The 21,022-nt window shown below is 38.0% G+C and overlaps 1 protein-coding gene across 2 annotated transcripts in view; it reads left to right on the top strand.

Annotated features, from left to right (window-relative positions):
• Positions 1-21,022, top strand: part of mamo (zinc finger protein 628-like) — a 58,322-nt gene that overhangs the window by 24,981 nt on the left and 12,319 nt on the right. Inside the window, exon 5 of one of the 2 annotated variants that reach the window (XM_014353360.3) lies at positions 1,887-4,224. The exons of the other annotated variant lie outside the window; for it this stretch is intronic. Coding sequence (XP_014208846.2) covers positions 1,887-2,594 — 708 coding nt within the window. The 3' untranslated portion in view covers positions 2,595-4,224. Of the gene's footprint in view, positions 1-1,886; positions 4,225-21,022 lie in introns of those variants that run through there. 2 annotated transcript variants of the gene reach the window in all.

Consider the following 21,022-nt stretch of genomic DNA (forward strand, 5'->3'; position numbering starts at 1 on the left):
GTTTTTGTTCGATTGTTTATTGCTCTATTATACTTGTTTTTTTTCTCCTACTAATTAGTAAAACTAAAAAATAAAATAAATTCTTTGTACTACACTCATTTGTTAATTATTCACAATTTTTATTTGTTCTTCACCATCGAAAAAACCAAACGAATGTAAAAAAAAAAAAAAAACTTTTCTAAATGATGACTAAATGATTGTATTTAAACGCTGGTACTGCCTCGCGAGCTCGCCAAACAAAAATGAGCGTCAACTTCTTGTATTGCTGCCGTGTATCCTTGATATTTATAAATGGAAAAAAAACAATGAAATAAATTTTTTTAGCAAAGTATACACAATTATAAAATAATTAATCAAAGACCGTACGATATATACATTCGCGGCAGTAGAAGACACTTCTCGCCCTACTCTTGTGTACATACACAGATAACAAATATATATCTTATACACGATATGTTAAGCTTGCATTTAGTAACTCGACAAATAAAAAAAATAAATAAATAAAAAAACATATGATTTAGAAAAAAAATATAGTTAGCTTACTGAATGAAAAAAGAACAATGGAGAAACTCACCAAATTTCTTCTTTATTCCTTAGTTTTTGACGTTACATGCACATTCAACGTATACTCATTCTTCTAATACCATCCGTCATTTTTTCTGTAAAAAATACATAAAATTTTTTTTGTATGGAGAAGCCATACAGTAAGTTTTCAATTCATATATTATAGTCCAAATAAAGTACGATATTTCTCGCGTGCAAAAATATGAATTTGACCGTAAGTCACGAGTCAAGAAAATGGGTGATAGCAAGTTCGCGACACGCGTGTGGTATTCAACAACCTTTTTCGAACGATTGTGCAGTATTTTACCAACATCTTTCTGTACTTTTACAATGGCTATGGTAACGTCAAAGTTTGCATCTGTGATTAGACAAAAATTGAAAATAGTAAGTAATTAAGTAGTAAAAAAGAAATTTGGTGAAGCATACAATATAGAACGGAATGCTAGATACACGACAATTGATCGCGAGTGTAGGCTGTTTGAAATCCCTTCGGTCGAATTTTGCTCTTACACCGCAATATACACCGAACGAAGTTTCACTCGAAATCACACTGTGCACTGCGATTTTATAAGCCTAAACCCTCTAGCCTTTTACATACCTCAAATGCACCCTGTATAAGAGCAAACTTCGACAACTGTTTCCTTTTCTACTTTTTCCGTAACTCTTAAAAGAAAAAAAAAACACGTATACCGATTTGTACATTAATTCTTTTGCAAAGATTTTTACAATGATTTTTAAGAGTTCGAAAAAGAGAACGTAGAAAGCATAATATAGATGACACACTGTATCTAGAAAACTGGCACGTTCATCTTACCTATGTAACTCACACCTACAAAAACAACGCTGGAGCAAAGAGAAAGACAATGAACAATGTAAGTCGCGCGATGCGTTGTCGTTTCTTTTTCGCTCTTTTAAAAGAGAAAAATGCAAAAAGTATAAGTTGAGAAAGAGCCAAAGAGAGACGAGCGAGTACTTACGCGCGCGCGTGTGAGAGGGAGAAAAAAAAATGAAAAACAACGACAGCGACGGAGTTAAGTAGATTGTTAGCGAGTAAAAGTTCGGCTCGAGTTAAATAGAGAAAAAGATCGAGAGAGAAAGAGAGAGAGAGAGAGAGAGCACGTGGACAAGCTATACATTTGAAATCGTATTAATTGAAAAAAAAAAAGTAAAATTTGAATTGATTGAGCAAGAGCAAAGAGAAAAGAGAATAAGCAAGCAAGCAAACAAACAAAACAAACAAGATAGAGCGAGAGTGAGAATTTGAAAGTATGAAAGCAAGAAAGCAGCAAGAAGTTGATGTTCCTAATTTTGTTTGGTTGCAGGAGTTGATGGGTATGGATGAGCGGGTGTTTGCGTGCATGTACTGCGGTGCCTCGTTCCTCCACCAGAGCAAGCTGACGCGGCACATCCTCTCGCACAGCCTCGAGTCGCTCAAGTACCGCGAGCAGGCGGCCCACCTGCAGCTCCAGGCCCAGCTCGGCGGTCTGGAGCCATCGGCCGCCGCAGCTGCAGCCGCCGCGGGCTTGCACCTGGCCCCAGAGGCGCACTACCCCCCGGGGACCGCGGCGATCGGGCCCATCATCGAGCCGATGGAGCTCGAGCTCGCGGCCGCGGTCCACGGCTCCTCGGAGCCCGGCTCGGGTGTCGTCCTCTGCAAGTTCTGCGGCAAATCCTTCCCGGACGTTGGGTCGCTCATCAGCCACCTGCCCGCCCACACGGGCGACCGGCCCTTCAAGTGCGAGTTTTGCGGCAAGGCCTTCAAACTCCGACACCACATGAAGGACCACTGTCGCGTGCACACGGGCGAGCGACCCTTTCGCTGTTCCCTCTGCGGCAAGACCTTCTCGCGCTCGACGATACTCAAGGCCCACGAGAAGACCCACTACCCAAAGTACGTGCGCAAGTTCCTTTCCCCGAGTCCCGTCGACCCCTCCACGGAGGAAGAGGCGGCCGCAGCCGCCGCCGCAGCCGCCGCTGCAGCTGCCAACGTAGCACCGCCCAATCCGCCGAACCCGCACTCGCATCACTGAGCAGCAGCGAGGCGCATCCGCCGCATCCGACACAATTACCACCCAACGACGACGACGATGACGACGACCATGACGACAAGGACGACGACACCCTCGCGACGAGTGCACCATCGTCCTCGAGGTCCGCAGCAGCTACCACCACTGTTCCTGGAGCCATTTCCCGCGGTACTCCAACAGCAGCGAGAGCAGCCGGTCACCCCCCTCGCGCTCCTTCTGTTACTGACGCGCTGCTACTATCCCGGGGAGGATCCAGTCTCCTCCCTGGCCCTCCGGCCCGCGACTCGCCGCGAGCGATGACAGTAGTGGTATAGTACTGGCAGTTGGTAGTAGCTCAAAAATGGTCCCACCACCGTTTTAGTATACCCTGCAGTGGCGCTCCATACCCCGGCAGCTTCGGTGACGTCGGCGCACGTAGTTGAGCGAGAGTTTGTGGGTGTGTGTGTGTTAACGGTGTGAGCGAGCCGCCACAAGGTATTTTCTAGTTAGTCCTGTGATGATTTTTTCGTCAGGAGAACACGACACACGCATACACACACCGGCTGACGCGAAATAGAACCGGCACACTTGCGCTGAACATTTTCACGGACATCCGTGTGTCCGACGAAGGGGAGGCACACGAGTTCGTTGAGGGATATAGACATGCAAACAAACAAACATACAAACAAATGAAGAAAATTTATAACTATTATTATTATTATTCTTATTATTACTATCATCATCATTATTATTATTATTATTATTATTATTATTATTATTATTATTATTATTATTACGCGCGGATGCTCCCTCGCTTGATCAGTGCTTTAAGAGAATTCATTGCGGTGTGAATATAATTGGAGGAGCGGGTTCACGAAGATAAAAAAATTAATTACGTAAATTAAGTTTATAAATGATTAATAAGCAAATAAAAATATAATTGATAGACGAACGTCTCGATGCGCGTGTTGTATAAATATTTAAATAAATGAATAAATAAGTTAGTGAAGGGTCAGTTTAGTTCGGCGAGCGTATATTATAATATAAATATAGATGAATGAATAAGTAACATATATTATATATTATATACACATGCATACATAAAAAATAAAAACTATCATCGGTGAGATCTCTTATCGAAACGAGACAAAAAAAAAAACGAGCAAAAGAGGACAAAGCCGATAGAGACGCTGAAAAAAAGAGTTTTGCGAAGTAATGACGAAGATTTTTTGAGCCAAGAAATATTGCGATACATAGACGTCATCGAAAAGTAGAGCGAATCGAGGAAACGCGAAAATAAATGTACGTAGAAAACGATACAAGCAAATGATGGCGATCGGACAACAAGAACAACGTTGGGAATCGTGGCAAGCCGAAAAAAAGTGAGCGCGCGAGTCGGCGCCTCTGCTGTTGGTGCTTTCGAGAGATTTAAAAAGTAAATAAATAAATGCTGTGAATATTATAGAGAAAAAAAATAAAACAATTACGATGACACTGTATATCGCGTAATAGCTATTATAACGATTGTACTAATTTAAATCGTTGACGATATGACTGTTGTTGATACGATTCGAAATATTTTATACAGTTGAGGATGATAATTTAAGAGTAAGAAAAAAAAAATAAAATAAAAATTACAAAAAAAAAAGGAAAAGCGAAAGAAAAGTAAATAAGAGAGGACAAAGAACGGGGTCGACTTTTTCCTTTTGTTGATTCGCGTAAATGGTGGGGGGGAAACAAAAACTTACAAAAAAGGAAGAAACAACGTACCTATACTTGGTCATATCGGCAGCTGAACGGCGCTGCTAGTAATTAATTAAGGGACGAACAGGGACACTTACTTCGAGACGTGCGGTGATTCTGAGCCGATCACACACTAATGACATAGTTGTATAACTCTAGGGAATTACTGTAGATATAAAAAATATTAATAGAAACAATGGAAATTCGTATGAAATATACTGTGGATGCGCTGGCGGTGTGTACGTTCTGTAGATGACTATATATAACATTATTACTCTGCTTGTGAATCGATTATACACGTGTACTCCAGGTGTGTTCCAAGATCAATAAGGATCTGTAGATTTGGTGCTGAATTATCCTCGCTTCGTTTATTACTTGGATGTTTTATGCAATGATAAAAAGGATATTATATTTACCTAAAATCAATGCGTTATCTATCGTTTAAGTCAATCAAACGTCGATCGCGCATTTGTTTATCCTTATTGTAAAATTTATATATGTATATCGGATCAGTTAAATTATTCACTGAAGCATTTACGTATGTTTGATGTATAATCGGTTCAGCGCAAGAAAATTACGATTTAGATTTAAAAAACAGAAATATATGAATGTGCAATATTTGACAAAAGGAGATAGTTGTAAAGTCGAAACGCTTAATAGTAGAGTTACTGGCAATGAGTTACTACACCGAACTTAAAGTATGTTTACAATCATACGTATACATACATACTGATGACACCTGATGATGCGGTAGCCGTTAGAGACAGTGAAATGAAAACAAGAGACATTCTCCTCATTACCACACACTTTTATTGATTGATAATTTTTTAATCATGTTTGTTTTCAATAAACACGATACAAATCCTCGCATTAACGACTGACGTACAGAACATATTGCTCCAATATCAAGTTGAATGATTCAGGAGTAATTTATTTCTTGGGGAACTTCATAAACTAAAATGACACTATCATTGTATTGAATAAATCAATTTTCTTTAAACTCATGTTCAAAGAAGCAATTAGGGATCCATTGACTAAGGATTTTTGAAAAATTATTATTGTTACTTCTGTTAATGACAATCCTGCCTAACGTTGACGCGTAGAAATACGTGCAGACAAATCAGTATTTCTATAACTGTTTTATTTTCAATGAATTGACGTTTTTGAGGTAAAAAAAATAAAATCTAGACTAATTAATTATTGATGATGAAAGTTAAAGAGTGAATTTTATATTATTTTTAAGGTATGTATAAAATTGGCAAATTTTACAAGACGAAACTTTTATGCAAGTATAACTGTAGATAGAAATGAAAAAAATGATTTTGCGGATGTGCTTTGATCCAGCATATCCTTTCATTATTCCGAGGACCAACTGTGGGCATGAAATAGCTTTCGAGATTTTCTCAAATCGCGTCTCGCATTTCTCTGTCACGCATTGACGCTTATAGACTAGCTATCGTAGATATAATAAAAAGTTTTAGAACTATTATGTTCCGAAAAAAAAGAAACAAAAAGAATTACATAAGGCGAGAGTTGAAAGAAATTGGTACATTCCAAAACGAAGCGACAAACTTCAGATAAAATTCAGCAGCGTCGAGTTGCTGTGCGTGTCTATGGTCAATCATCGATACTACTTTCTCGAGGCTGCGCGAATCACTCGATAAAGTTTTTCTCTCTCGCACGAATATTAAAGCACAGCGCATCGGTATATTATTTTCGCGTACACATAGAGACAGAATTTCGTCGCGACAGTACGGAGTATGTATATTTTCCGAACGGGACTTAGCCCGTGGTTGTTGAATGTCGCTTACACCAATATTTTTCACTAACCTAACTAGGCTATTAGTAGGAAAAAATCTCATGATTTAAAAAATTTTATCGAGTGGATCTGATACGCGTAGATACGTTTATAGATTATTAATTACTGAAATTGTGGAAGCTTTAATAAATTTTGAAAACTGTTGTTTTATACGTATACATAGTATATTAGAGCGTTTATAAATAACTACACTTGAATAAAAAATTTGACCGAAAAAAAACTTTTAGGATGAAAAATTTGATAATATTATTAAAAATTAACTCTTGGACGAAAACTCATGAAGGTTTGCTTTGAAAATGTTTTAAAAAAATCAAAAATCGTGTTGTTTGTTAAATATCGTCAAAATTTTACACTTTCATTTACCTAATGTGATTTATTTACAAGACGTAGGATTAGGTAAAATGTTTGTTGAAACGAGAGTGATCTCAGAGCTGTGATGAATATACATATTACTAGATGCATAACTACTTAGTAGAAACGTAACCGTAAGGAATAAAAAAAAAATTCAAGCAACAGATTCAAAGAAGAATTAAATAAAAACGTTGAGTGTGATTTTTAATAATAATAATAAAAAAAAAAAAAAAAATTATCGCTGTAAGATGCACGAACGACGTAATTGTTGTGCGTTTAACTATACATTCCGGCAAAACGAATTTCTACGCGTCGTAACGGTAAAGCTCGATTGTCATTAGAAATCGTTGATACCAATAATAAAAAAAATAAAGTATCAACGAAAATATAATATTTATTTTGAATAGTCAAAATGTCCCGTTCATGAACATGAAGACACACCCTCACACACGCACACAAAACCAATAATCAAGAATGAGCCATTACTTGCAAAACCTGAAAATTCGCGTCTCCCCTTCCCGTCGTAATAACTCAAGATAAAAGAAGAAGGGTGGTAGGGTAGGGGGGGGGAAGAAGGGGGCAAATTAACGACAGGAATCTCGCGTGTTCGTGCCGAAATCTCGACGGAATCACATATTTCAAAGGCAAGCGCGCATAGCCATCGGCGAGGAGTCGAGTCGCACGAACGGTACACATATATACCTATACTACGAACGCACGCACGAGACTAGCACGTATTAGTTATACACGTGCAGTGCCGAGGCGCACGTGCGAGATTAGCAATTGCCGCTTGGAGATAATGGGCCCGAGAGTGGCCCGATCGTCGTCCACCGTACACCATCGTTTGTATACATATATATATATATCCATCTATACCCACCTCTGCGAACACTACCTGACGCGAGAGGGACCAACTATAATCTCGATAGGTATATACACACCATACTCCACGCTGAGTAGAATAGGAAGATGCAATCTAGCATTAGAAACGCAAGACGCCTAATCGGCCCGCGTGCGCTCTCCCTGAGACGTAAGCCCCCGGAATGGACTCCATTGCCAACTTCGACTCTCCTCGTACTTGCAGTATACGTATATATAGGTATGCGCGATCGTGCGTTCAAGTGTGTGGATTGCATGCACTGCCCGGGTGTACTTGTAATACGTACACCCACACGTGCGCAGAAGGACACTTTCTCCCGTCAATAAAACCTTTTGTTCATACATGTGTGCGTGCATACACGTATAAATATCCATAACACATAGGTATCATTGATTCTTGCACGTGAAGTGAGGATCTTGAGAGCCACGAATCATTCGCGATCGGATGAGCACACAAGCACGCGCGTGTCCCTATATAAATTTATGTTGCAACACTTTCTCGCAAATTGTCGATAATTTGATAAACTAACACCTATTACAGTGCATGTGTATACCTTACGATCGGGTCGGAACACACCGGCCACACATCATATTATATAGTTACACTCCACCCGCAGCTGCGTGAAATATATATATATACGTAGGTGGTATTATGTGCAATTGCCTTGAAAATTGCGCACTCGTTTATGCACGCGCACGTGTGATACTCACGAGAATCGCGTATATTTAGTTAATTCTTGGCTTGGAGTCGAAAAATCTGACAGCAAAAAGTATTAGCTATCTCTACTTCTGGGGCCAAAAGAGATATTTAAATCTTGAAGTATGAAATTGCTATTTTTTGCTCAAAGTCCAGGATACCTCTATTCCATCCCCTAAAATGTGGAGAGACGCTTGAGTTATTTCCAATTATTGACCCATAATATATAGATCACGTGGTGACACGTCGCGGACGTAATCGAAAAACAGGCAAATCCTCGCAAATTTATATGATTATGGTACGTGAGTCTGTCTCGAAAAAGGAAACAAGAAATACAGTGACCAATCTCCCTCTCTCTCTGGCCTCCCTGCTCATCCTCTTACTGACGCCTACGATGTATGATCACGAGATATCGTTGCGGGCGTGTGTGGAGCCCAATTTCCTGTATATTATTTTCACGCGATTTTCTTTTTTTACACAAACTAACGGTTTTAACATTAGAGGTTCAGCCGGTCATCACTTATGATGCATTATTTTTACTTACTTTGCGCGCGCCGTGCTTGTAAATACATACTTTACAGTATCCTCTGTCTCTCGCGTTGAACACGTATATACGCATATATAAAGAGGTACTCATGCATATATTGTATATTATAGGTGGTGAGAGATTGTTGTCGAGAAAGTGCGATCCACGATGGGCCCGTGACTCGGAATCGCGGGAGAACGCCTGAGAAGACCAGAGGGGATCGATTTTTCCTCTGTGCATTGCGTTATGTGCAATACTCGGATCCTGAGAGGGGCACTTTTTGAACCTTATAACAGAGATTGGTTTTAATAATATACCTACTCTGTGCACACTCGCGTGTACTAAGCATTAAGCGTCTCGTAAAAAATTATTAATTAGCTTTGCTATAATGGTGTGGATCATTGATTCACGATCGATTTGATTCGCGATGACTGCGATAACCAATTAAATTTTTTTTTTTTTTCACTTTAAATGGATTTTTCTGGATTCTGATTTCTAATAAGAGTCAGACTAGAGTAATAGTACCTATGCGTTTCAAAGTATAGGCGTCTCGCGCGATTCCGGGCGATCCCGCAAGGACATTATTGCCAGAAGTATTAATTAATTTAATTTGTTTCGAGCTCGCACTGGGCCTTGTTGGTTTGTAAATATCACTATTTAATATGTATTCTGTAGTTACAGAAAAAAAAAAAAAAAAATCACGCAATCGAGATAAAAAAAACGCACGCGGTTTCAAACGGGAATGCGTTTTTCGCAAACGGAGGCCGCATCTCTCCCATCTTCTTTTGCTTTTGGTTTCACGTCCGTCGTTTGTATTTTTTTTTCTTTTTTTTTTCTTATTATTGCACGATACACGTATACACCTAAATAATATCAATGATAGGAAGGCTATTTTCTAGTAACTTGGAATATATTTTTAGAGACTGCGAATTCGTGCAATTTTGAATTCTTTTTTTTCTTTTTTCTTGAATCAAGTAAGGGATATAGAGTTTCCGAAACCAAAGAAGCTATCGCGTTATATTATATGAAGGAACATTTTTATCTCGATTGTTTTCCCCGGTAATTTGACTACTGCCGTCTTACCGTACTCGACTCCTTCTACTGATATCCAACAGATAATCAGCCATGTGATTGATTTCAATCACTTATTTTTTTTTATTTTTTATTTTTTTGCCTTTTGTTCTGTACCATTATTATATTCTTGGATATAAAATTTTCTCACGGTTTCGAAAACTCTATCTCCCATGGTTTTTTTGCTTGAGAAAGTTTCCTTGGTTCGCGTTGAAAAAGAGTCACCTTCCACTTGATGTAAACTCGAAGACTTGTAAAAAGATAGAAAACTAACGTCAATAAAAAGGGACACTATTAAAAATGGTTTATTTTTGTGACACTCGACTGCGCACGTATGACAACTTAAATATTTGTGCAATACGCAACTGCAATTGATAAATAGCAAATTGGATACTCGTCGCGGCAGTGTCAGACTCGGATGCTTTTCAGGGGAAATTGGCACGTTTTGTACGTTAATACTTAACAGCTGAAACGGTGTTATTTATTCAACGACAACGTAAACACAGTTTTGTCGACGCGAGTTTGAAATTGTAATTTAATTTATTTATATTTAAGAGCAATGTTGACACTTCATTGTTATTCATTTAATTACTATCAATATTTTACAACAGGCATGGTTTTTATCCTTAATTTTATGGTGAACGATTGAAGTAGTTCTTCAGGCATCTAAAGGATAAAAAAAAATTGTATTTTATATTTACATGAAAAATTATCTACAAAAATCTAGATAAAATCCCTTTTATAATGGCTTGTCAACAACTGACAATAAAATGTAATATTAGCATACACACATACGATTTGACTATGTTTATGATGTTAAGTATAACTATTTTTAACGTATTCTGCTGATTAATTGATTTAGCACGTTTTAAACGTTGATACTAAAACTTTTTACAAGTTATTTATATTAGTTCAAATATTTAAAAGATTTGGAATTTTTTTTAACATAATTTTGTATTGAAACAATTATCATGACTTCATCGTGAGTTTCTTATTAGCAGCACAGCCTTTGTTATAGGCACCAATTTATAGAACTTAAACTTAAAAAATCATTTTTATTTAACTTTGCGTGTCAAGAAGTGATTAAATTTTACAGACATATTTCTAGTATTACGCGCCAAACTTGTCTAAGAGCAAAGAAATTTGTATACGCTAAAGAACCACTTAGACTTATTCCTGAAGAGCTGCTTGACATAAATAATACAAATAAAAACTTTGTGCAAAACAGAAAGTCTCTCCCAGTGTGTAGGTGACCACGTGAATGTACAAGTAAAAATAGATGGTCAAAGAGCAAGAAAAAAAGTTCCACCAGAGCTGAACACAACCATACTACTGACATCTAGATTACAATCAATTAGCAAAGTTGCACAGTCTATAATAAAGCTTATAGATCGTTAATACTCTCTCGTCTAGCCGCCCGCGCCTACCCGACCTCCCCACCAACTTACTTATTTATCTCTGTGCTGAGTGTATACTTTCTGTGTTCGTATTAGTAAGTGGTAGGAGGTAAGAGCATTCGTGTGCGGTTATCATAGAGCGTCGTTTGGCAAACGTGCTTTTTCGTCAAAGGGTTGGGAAACTGAAGTAATTTTTTTTTTATAATGTGAGTGTATTTTTTGAATCACAACATAAAGTTGCAAGAGTACGAATCAAGTGAAGTGAAAAGAGTCTTTCCTTTCTTCTTGTTTGATGACTAAAGCGACAACCTCATTTTTTTATCCAAAAGTATGAAGGAAAAACTCATTGCACGGCGCGTCTGAGCTACCTTTTTTGTTCATTTTTTGTATGTATTACGCGGTTTTACTATCTAAAAAAAAAAAAAAAAAAAAAAAAAATGAAGACCGCTGTAGCTCTTCAATGAAGAAAAAGAATATCCCTGCCCTTTCGCGTTGAATCGAGGGGAAAATGATTCCTCGGGTCCATTGTTTGCGACGATTTTTAATCAACGATAGCTTTGCCGGCACAGCTCCCTCGTTTCTCTTATCACGACACACGGGGGAGTTTTCGACATTATTTTTATCCCCCCGCCCTTCTCCTTTTACCAACCACTATAGCCGACACTCATCAACCCGCCCTTTTTTTTTCGAGCTTTTATCCCTGGTTTTCGTCACACCACTTTGGTGATCTGCCTGAAGTAGACAGGACACGTACGCCCCTGAATACCTACCTTTGTTGTTACAAATATATATATTTATCGATGCATATACGGACACACACATCCCACACTCATTACACGAACATCGCAAACACACGCAATCACACTACGCTCGCCGTTTTTCCTTTTACGATTATTTCTGTCTCGTGGGTGCGCGTACACACGCGTCCGGAGACCCCATCGCATCACGCAAGTGCAAACTAATATACACTCATAATAATATGTAGTTGACTGTGCTTAACTCGTTCTTTTTTTGAATTATGATCTCATTCCACCCGGACGACTCTTCTTCCCGTTGTTTTTTGCTGTTATTGTAATTATTAACACTATTGTCATTATCTAAGATGGGAGTCTCATTTTGAACTATAGTCAATTGATGATAGGGTTTTGCACAAATGGGAGTTTGCTATCACTGGCAACATACAAATTTTTGCTTTAAATTCATTTTTTTACATTTTTTATGGCTGCGCTACCATTTGTTATACTTTCTTTGTTATATTCAATGTACTTAATTTCGACTGTCACTCTTATGATGATGATTTTTTTCACCAGATAAATATTTAAGTTTAAAAAAAAACAATGATCTCAATTTCTAAGAGTTTTTAACCATTCTGAGTGGGTAGGGAAAATTAATTTTTTCCAAAAAATTATGTGCAATAAGACACAAAAAAAAAGCAATAAAAAAAGTGTAGGGCAAGGTGCACTCAAGGAAAAAAAGAAAAGTATAGGCGAAGTAGAGTCGTCCGAGCGCGCTTAGACACGTTATATATACCGTGTAGGGATAATTTTAGGTGCCTGCATAATACCATACTTAAAATGCTAGTAACGACTATTTAAAAATACGTTTCTGGACTAAAGTTCCTTAGGGGGGGTTTCCGTCGGTCCTCAGCGCGCGGACTGCGGAAGTGTGGCCCCGATGTGATGACGGTGCTTTGTTTCTCTTTTTTAATTATTTTTATTACTATTATTATTATTATTATTACTATGATTATTATTAGTTTTATCATTAAACTAGTAGTGTCGATTTGATTGCTATTATTATTTTTACGAAGTACTAAAGCGACATAACTTAATTATAAACATTGTACGACTATATATCATGTATAGATTTCTTTTGATCGCGACGCAATAAATACATAGTTTATAATTACACGGAATACTATTAAGTTAAAGTTTACTTTGTTAACTCCTAACACATAGATTAATTTATTATTATTACATTTATCATTTTTATTATTAGTTATTTAGGATTATTAGCTTCATTATGTACCATTTATGTTTAGTTTAGCGTATACATATAATTATAAAAATATAAACTCCTATTTTGAAAAGCATTTCATTATCATTTTCTTTGTTTGATGTTTACCTTGTTCATCCAAGCCCAATTTTGTTTTTTCCTTTCATTTTTATTCTTTGTTTTTTTTAAATTATTTTACAGGTTAAAGCTTTTTTTTTTAGTTTCAAGCTTTCAATGAAACACTTTGAACAGGTTACCGTATCTTCAGGTGAGCTTAGACCGATTTTTTTCTCGTGATGTAGATTTTATTTTGTTTAATGTATGCTAATAATCTATTATATTTTATAGAATAATTTTCAAAAATAACTCTCGTAATATTTGTATAAAATAAAAGTTTTTCAGTTGTTAAAAATACATCTGTGCAGTGTTAACATAAGAGAATCTTCAGAGTAGGCGTATGACAAATGTGTAGGATCGACCGACGGCGTACTCGACTGTAAAATGTACAGCTAACATCTAGAGTATAATTCACAGGAAATGAAAGAAAGATTTTTTCACAAAATATCATTATTTGAGTAAGCTAATTTTAATGAACATTATTGTTTCGAACATATATTCATTACTCGAATAAAAAATTGTTTTGGAAGTGAACGTCTTTCTACGCATGAGAAATCGTTAAGCAACAATTTTTTCAGTAAATTTATGTAAAATTACTAAAATTTGAAGGAAATTATTAGCTCGAAAAAATGCCAACGTCTCGGAAAAGTGTTTCGTACAATATCACGTGAAATACGTGCTGCAGTGAAGACGTCGATGATTGACTTAAACGAGTGTCGATCAAAGTAATTTGTGTACACATTTCCAACCATAAACATTCATCAACAGCATGAGCGTGTTATGCACTCGCATAATCAGCGAAGAATCACTTATTACCCCAAACGGGCAATTAATCTTCGAAAAGTTCCAAGTGTAAAAAAAGCTCCTCCCCGACTCGTTATCGAGCCTTTGGACGTGTGCATCGTTATTAGCCAGTCCTGCCTCCTCGGCCTCTCACTCTGGCATACCGCTCGAGAGGCAAGTAGGTGTATAAGTGTACGCAACACCGCTAGCAAATATCGCCGGCGAGGATCTTCTCTCCCATGCGGCCTTTTGCTCGAGAGATGTTCGTCGGGGCGCGTATATGGGGGAGAGACGGCCCTCGATACAAACACGCGCGCGAGGCGTTGATGGATAATTATGCAGCAACGGCGTGTTTGCAGGGCAACACACACGCTTGAACGCGTACAAGTACACGGAAAATCGTGCGAACGCGCTGAGATACTCTTACGCGATTATCAATCCTCCCCTTCATTTTTGGGGTCGAGGAGCGAAACGACCCGAGGCTCGTCACTTGGCTTCTATATCTTCTTGTTTTTTTTTTTTTTTTTTTTTTTTTTTTCATTTCGTTACACACCAACTTGGTTCGTACGTCATTTTTTAGCAACTCGCGGATGCGTGTTTCACGGGGATATATATATATATACGTTGCGGCACGCGAACCGACGTACTTACGGAGGTCGCTTTTCGACTGGAATTTTATCGATTCGGGGTCGCGCAGCATGAAACGTGAAGGTGCGCTTATTAAGCATTTAGAATAATACGCTCCGAGTGATCTGATAGGGATTTTCGCGAATCGAGGGCCAAGAGAGCGTTTATCGTTTTTTTTTCCTCTGCTTGTTATCGTCGATCGGGTAACGGGGAAAAAATTGTTCGTACGCTAACTGTTGGAACGATTTTTTTTTTTTTTTCTTCTATACGTACGAACAATTATCGGAAGAGAGATTAGAGCTAAAATTTTTCAATGCACGTCTTTCGCTACCCGAAATAGTGGCGTCCCCCTGATGGGTATTCATTACAGCAAGACACGAAAAGCCTCGTTAGCCGAATACCGAACTATTAATTCATATAAAACCCGAAACTGAGGGAAAAAGGGTTTCCATTTGTTGATTGTGAATGTATAAGTCATCTTCGTCGGCAAATGCATTCTGTACACGTGCCTTAAGAGCTGAACAAACGCTTCACCGACAAAACAAAAAAGTCCAACAAAGTTTGTTCGCAATCTAACGCGGGAGCGACATCGCGAGGCAATCAAATAAAGTAGAAGGATATCGCCAGAGTTTCCGGGAAGAGCCAGAAAAACAGGGAGTTGGAGTCACGTGTACGCGCATTTCCAGCGGACGCGACGGCGCCGCGGCACCGCGAACCAGGTCAGGCGGCAAACGAACAAACGAACGGGCTGGGGGCGAGGGGTGGACGGGGCTGGTTGGCGCTCGGCGCGTAAAATGCAAGTTATCGATTAATTTTGAGGCCGCTCGGGATATTCGAGTGCCGTGCCTGCCAAGGGCCGTACATTTATATATATACACGCGTGTTACGTCCGGCGTTGAAAATGTTTGTGCGACGTGCTGTAATGTAACTGTTGCGGACTTTTCACGCGGTTGATGCGATACTTTCAGAACACCCTCACGAATCGAGATAATGATTGCGAGAATGTACGTGTATATAAATATGCTCGTCAACTGGTATACTATCGACGGATCTTTTACTTGGAATTTTATATGGCTTTGGTTGTGTATCTGATTTGTTGTTGATGAATGACATGGCTACAATGAAACACTTTTTCAGAGTTTTTATTGTTAAATTTACTCTAAATTTGATTAAACGTTACTAATTGGTATTTAATGCCTCGGTTGTTGAAGTTAAAAAATGATCGATGAATTGGTTTTTGAAACAAATTGATTGAACGTGGAAGAAATTTTTACGAAATTGTCAAAGACAATTGGATTCATATCGATAATTTAAGTTGTTGCTAATACATAGTTTTATTTGTGATAAATTTTTAAAAAACGATATAGACTATTTAGGACTTTATTATAATTAAACGTTTGTTGAGCTTCGTTTGTTAAAATGTCAAAAAAAAGATGACAAAAGTATCGATGATCGAGTGTTTACATGAATCCGAATGGTGTATAAACAAGTTTTCTCGTACTTAATCATTCCGAAGAAAAAACCAATGGTCGAACGTGAAATTTTTTTTTTAATCCGGCAATACACCTCGGATCTGATTGATGCAAAAAAATGGAAAAATAAACGAAACTCAGCATCCGCAAAACGAAGAGACATACAATAATCAAACGCTTGAGGGTCAGTGTATAACCCGAGAGTGTGACTCATTATCAGTCGTCGCGAGAGTAAGAAAACGAAGAAACAGAGAGGGTGAGTAGGTAAACAAGCGACAAAAACTACTGCAATGAATCCAATAGCAATAAATAGGAGGGGAAAAGAGTGTACATACAATAAATATATACTGCACATAGAGTAAAGAAGTCTTAAACCGGTGGATAGAGAAGAATGCAAATGCAAAGCGAAAGCTAAAAAAAAAGTAGCATGTACAGGGATAGGAAGGGATGCCACGCGTATATGCATCGATTTGCCGAGAGATATTTATACTTGGTATTTTAATAGTTTATCGCGCGACACGCTGCTGCTGTATTACACTGCTGCTGCTGCAACTGTTTGCAGCGGTGTGAGACGTCTTATTTAAAAAAAGTGCCATGCGTCCAGCTCGAAATCCCTGTGTGAAGTTTCAAAGGAATCTGTAGAAAACTTAAACCAATTTGCGCTTCGCATCCAACGTACTATACTACTTTCATGCGCCAGTCGAGTTTCACAAAGTTGAAAAATATTCATGTTATTGATACGTAACACAACAAAGTATGCTATACAGTCGATTTCGAGTTGGAAAAGTGGTATACGTAGTCGATATAAAACGTTTTGTGTACGTTGCATAAATATTTAAGCAACATGCAGCAAAATGAGGCGAGCGAGCGAGTGAAATAGAGAAGGGTATTTTATTGTGTACGTTCTATTTGTACCCACGATAAGCAATAGAAAGTTTTAAAAGGGCGGTATATTTATGTGTATAAAAAAAATATGTGTGCACACAAACACGCATAAAATATGTATAGAATAATTTAAGAGAGAAAGCATATTAAGTATGACAGTATGGAATCGCTCGGTGAACAGGTAAACGTGAGAGAGACAGAAAAGACAGACATATTATATAGTTTATAAATTTAAGTATATACAATATATATATATATATATATATTAACTAACGAAGCCGTGTAAATATTCGAAACAAATACGTATGTAGAAGATGCACATAGATGATAATATTCGAGAATATATGTATATATATTTACTATAAATAAATATATACATATATGATGTATGTATCAACTGAATATATAGTGATATACACGTAATAAAAAGACAGAGACAGCAAAATGTAGTTTATAAAATAAAAATGACGATTATAATAACACGATAATTTATCAAATTATTACGTACACATGCATATTTATATAGTTATTATGAGCGTCATAACACGTGCGGAAGAGAGAGAGATTATGTGAGTGTAGAAGTTGAATCTCACCGATAAATGAAAATAATAAAGATATAAATAGAATTAATAAAGAAAAGAAAAAAGTTAATTAAAGGTAAAAAAAACTTCACCAAGATATGAAGCGCGACGAAGCATTCTATACATAAATACATGAGACTGCGGCAGTTTATTTATTATAATATACATGATGCGTATAATTAAAAAGACTAAGAATGACATTATGAGGTGCATTAACCTACGACAACAAGGATAAAAGTTATTAATGACGTTATCTGAAGTACGGAGAGTAAGAATATACCTATATATACAGCCGAAGAATCCATAGCACCATTTTTTTTAAAGTCAGATGTTACATTGGTGTGGTGAGTAATTGAGAGGAACAGATTGAGAGACATAACGAGGGAACAAGAGACGTGGTTACAGTTAGTTGGGAGATAAAAGCGAGGAATGAGTGGGATGCATATTTACGTCGAATAGGTCGAGCTTTTATCATTTTGCACACATTTTTTGTTATTCCTGATTATATAATGGGAAGTAAAAAAATTGCACATTATAAGGAAGCAAATGGGCAAATAATTCATGGAAGCGTAGGCAGGGTAGTGACACTAGATTCGAATTTTTCTGTGGTTTTTTGAGTTTCAAGTCAAAATTTAAATTATTTTGTGGCAACATAATTTTTTTATCACACGACCTGACTTAAATATTAATCTACAACCGTGCGTTTCACGATAAGTTTGAAAAATCGATTGGTTTCACAATCTCTTTATTTAAAATTTTATAACGTTTCGGCTATTTAGAACACAACCATGCAAAGCACTACTCAGTTACAGTCTCTACTTCGACTCAATGCAAACAATCGTTTTGCCATCTTACACCTGACAAGATTTTTTTCCTCTACTTTGTATTAGTGAACCAATCGAGTTTTCTTCTCAATAAAAAACTTCAAATATCCGTTTACCAATACCATATTTGTAACTGGGCCATAATTTATCGACGAACCAATCGACAATCATCCCAAAACACAATTTGTCTCGATGAAGATTACAATTCGCAAGAAAAAAAAAAGTTAAAAATTAAATAGACTTCGCACATACAAAACACACGTATACGTAAAACTCAACTGGGGTACTTGTCAAGCGCAAACCGCGGTTTTCATTCGATCGAGGCGCACATCACGGCAAACGCAATATCTCCTGCAAATGGATTTTTAATGTTCGGCAATGCGCGAACCACTATACGCGTGCCCCCGAACGTCGGCGGCTGTGACAGGGAAAAAAAAGACACTCGTGGTGGCCCATCAGAAATAAAAAGCCATAAATCGATTCACCGTCGACTGCCGCTCGCACAAGTATACAATCGCCGGTGGGGAAAAAAAAAAAACAAGAAACAAGAAATCAAAAGAAAAGCCAGGAAGGGAAAATGGAAGGAGGGGGCGGAAAAAAAGAGCCGGGGCTGGGAGAACGTAATCGGGAATCAAAAAGAAAACGCGCATCGAGCGGGAAAAAATGGCAGGACGCATGCACGTACGGATGAAGAAAAGAACAACCGCAAAAAAAACACGCGCGCTTTCCCGAAAGACAACGAGTGAAAAAAGGACATGCGTGTACAGCACGTAGGTGGGGGAAAAAACAAAACAAAAGCGATATACGACGATACGGGGGATGAAGAGTGGAGGGCGAAAAATGTGTGGGCGCAGAGAAAAAGGCTGCAGAAAGACCGAAGAATGGCAGAGAGCGCGTGAAATATATGATGGGGTGTAGTAGACTGCCTTTGCAACGTCGATACACCTGTAGGTATGTCCATCGGTGAGATAAGCGAGCGAAGAGCTTACTCTATGCAGAAGTGTACGGAACTTTCCGAAAGGGCCACAACTCGTGTTTGTTGATTTGTTTCAATCGATCCAAGACAATCGATTCGGTTGCCGTAACGATTTATTTTTTCAAGCCGATTTTGCGGTTTGGATTCGGAATCAACTTTTTTAAATGTGACTTGTTCGAATTGCTACAATATCAAAGTTCAAAATATACAAATGCGTTGGAATTTTTCATCTAAATTTACCTTTGAATTTGAATTTGAATTTGAATTTTAATTTATATCCAATGCTGATTCATCAATCGAAATATAAAAATCCACTGATTTATTTAAAAAATAGTGTAAATCGACTGATCACTAATAAAAAAAATTACAAGTTAAATCTTAGATTACACGCAGTCTAATCAAAGTTGAATCGAAAAAAAGTCGTGTCCTATTCGTGAACAGCAGCTCTGGGCGTGCAGTTGCATAGGCATACAGTAGCAAATAAGAAAATCAATGAGGGTAAAGTTTATCAGTATAGGTAGGGGTAAAATTTTTGAATGGCGCAACCATATACGTACTTACCTAATGCAACATCGGCTTCTAGTTTGTTTCGCGTTTACGTTCCTCCGCCCAATCTTTGGCTGTTATACATATGGACATCCGCAACTATTTTCGCGTGTGAGAAAACGCCGTACACGGCTTGCACGCAGCCGGCACTCACACATACATCGGCGGAAATTGCCAGCCACTCTTATAACGATTTATGCCGTCGGAAGGGAGACGGGAAAAATGAGGAAAGAAGGAGAGAGATAGGAGAGGGTTGAAGCGAAGCGTGGATGTGTTTGTGTGTGTTCACGGGGTAGACCGGGCTGTAGCGTGCGTGCGCGGAGGTGAGAGGGAAAGCTATTTTGTGGCTGATGTGAAAATTCAAAAGCAATTTTTTTCAGCCTTATTTTTTTGGCCATTTTTCACTCGCAGGAGTGTTGTAATGTGGGCAAAGTTATAGACGTGTATGTGTTAAAAATCTTCTTTTTTTTTTCAAGTGCTAGATTATTATTAAATAATCTTAATGATGATTAAACGTAAAATATATTATTGTTTCTTTCACTACTACTCAATAAATTACACGTCCAAATCAGATTAAACTGTCAAAATCTGACACGATAGAGAGCACGAGCGGTTGCTTATATTGAATTACATAACTTTTAACACGGAACCAGCAATATTACAAACATTACAGGTTTTGATTGATACAGCCTGGGTAATGTATCTTCAAATGTACACGAAAATGGCACCAGAAAAAAAAAAACAAGTAAAACAATAGCAATAGAGTAAAGTGCGAGTGGTAGCGAAGGGGCTGGAGGAACGGAGCGAGTAAAAGTAAAATTGTAAAAAAATATCAGATATCGAACGGTAGAAAAAAAAAAGAAAAGTAAGGGGCAAAGGAATAAGATAAAATGTATGACGGAAAAAAGGAGACGTGCAGAGCAAAAATAAAACAAAAAGAGGACGAAAGAGGCGAAGGGGGTGGTACGCGCTCGAACTCTTTTTATCGTGAAATCGGAAACACGAGCCTTCCTCCCTCCCTCGACCCCTTGACGGCCCGCTCGATGCCGAGGGGCGGGTGGCGATGGCACGCTCGCATTTCTCCGGTCCCTACGTCCTTCCCCCCCTCACCTGAATCCCCTCTGTCCTCTTTCATTTCCGTGTCCAATGCGACTTTATTCCCT

The sequence above is a fragment of the Copidosoma floridanum genome, unplaced genomic scaffold (genome assembly GCF_036245765.1).
Source record: "Copidosoma floridanum isolate Cflo_tuat_1 unplaced genomic scaffold, Cflo_Japanese_pri ptg000030l, whole genome shotgun sequence".
Taxonomy (NCBI): domain Eukaryota; kingdom Metazoa; phylum Arthropoda; class Insecta; order Hymenoptera; family Encyrtidae; genus Copidosoma; species Copidosoma floridanum.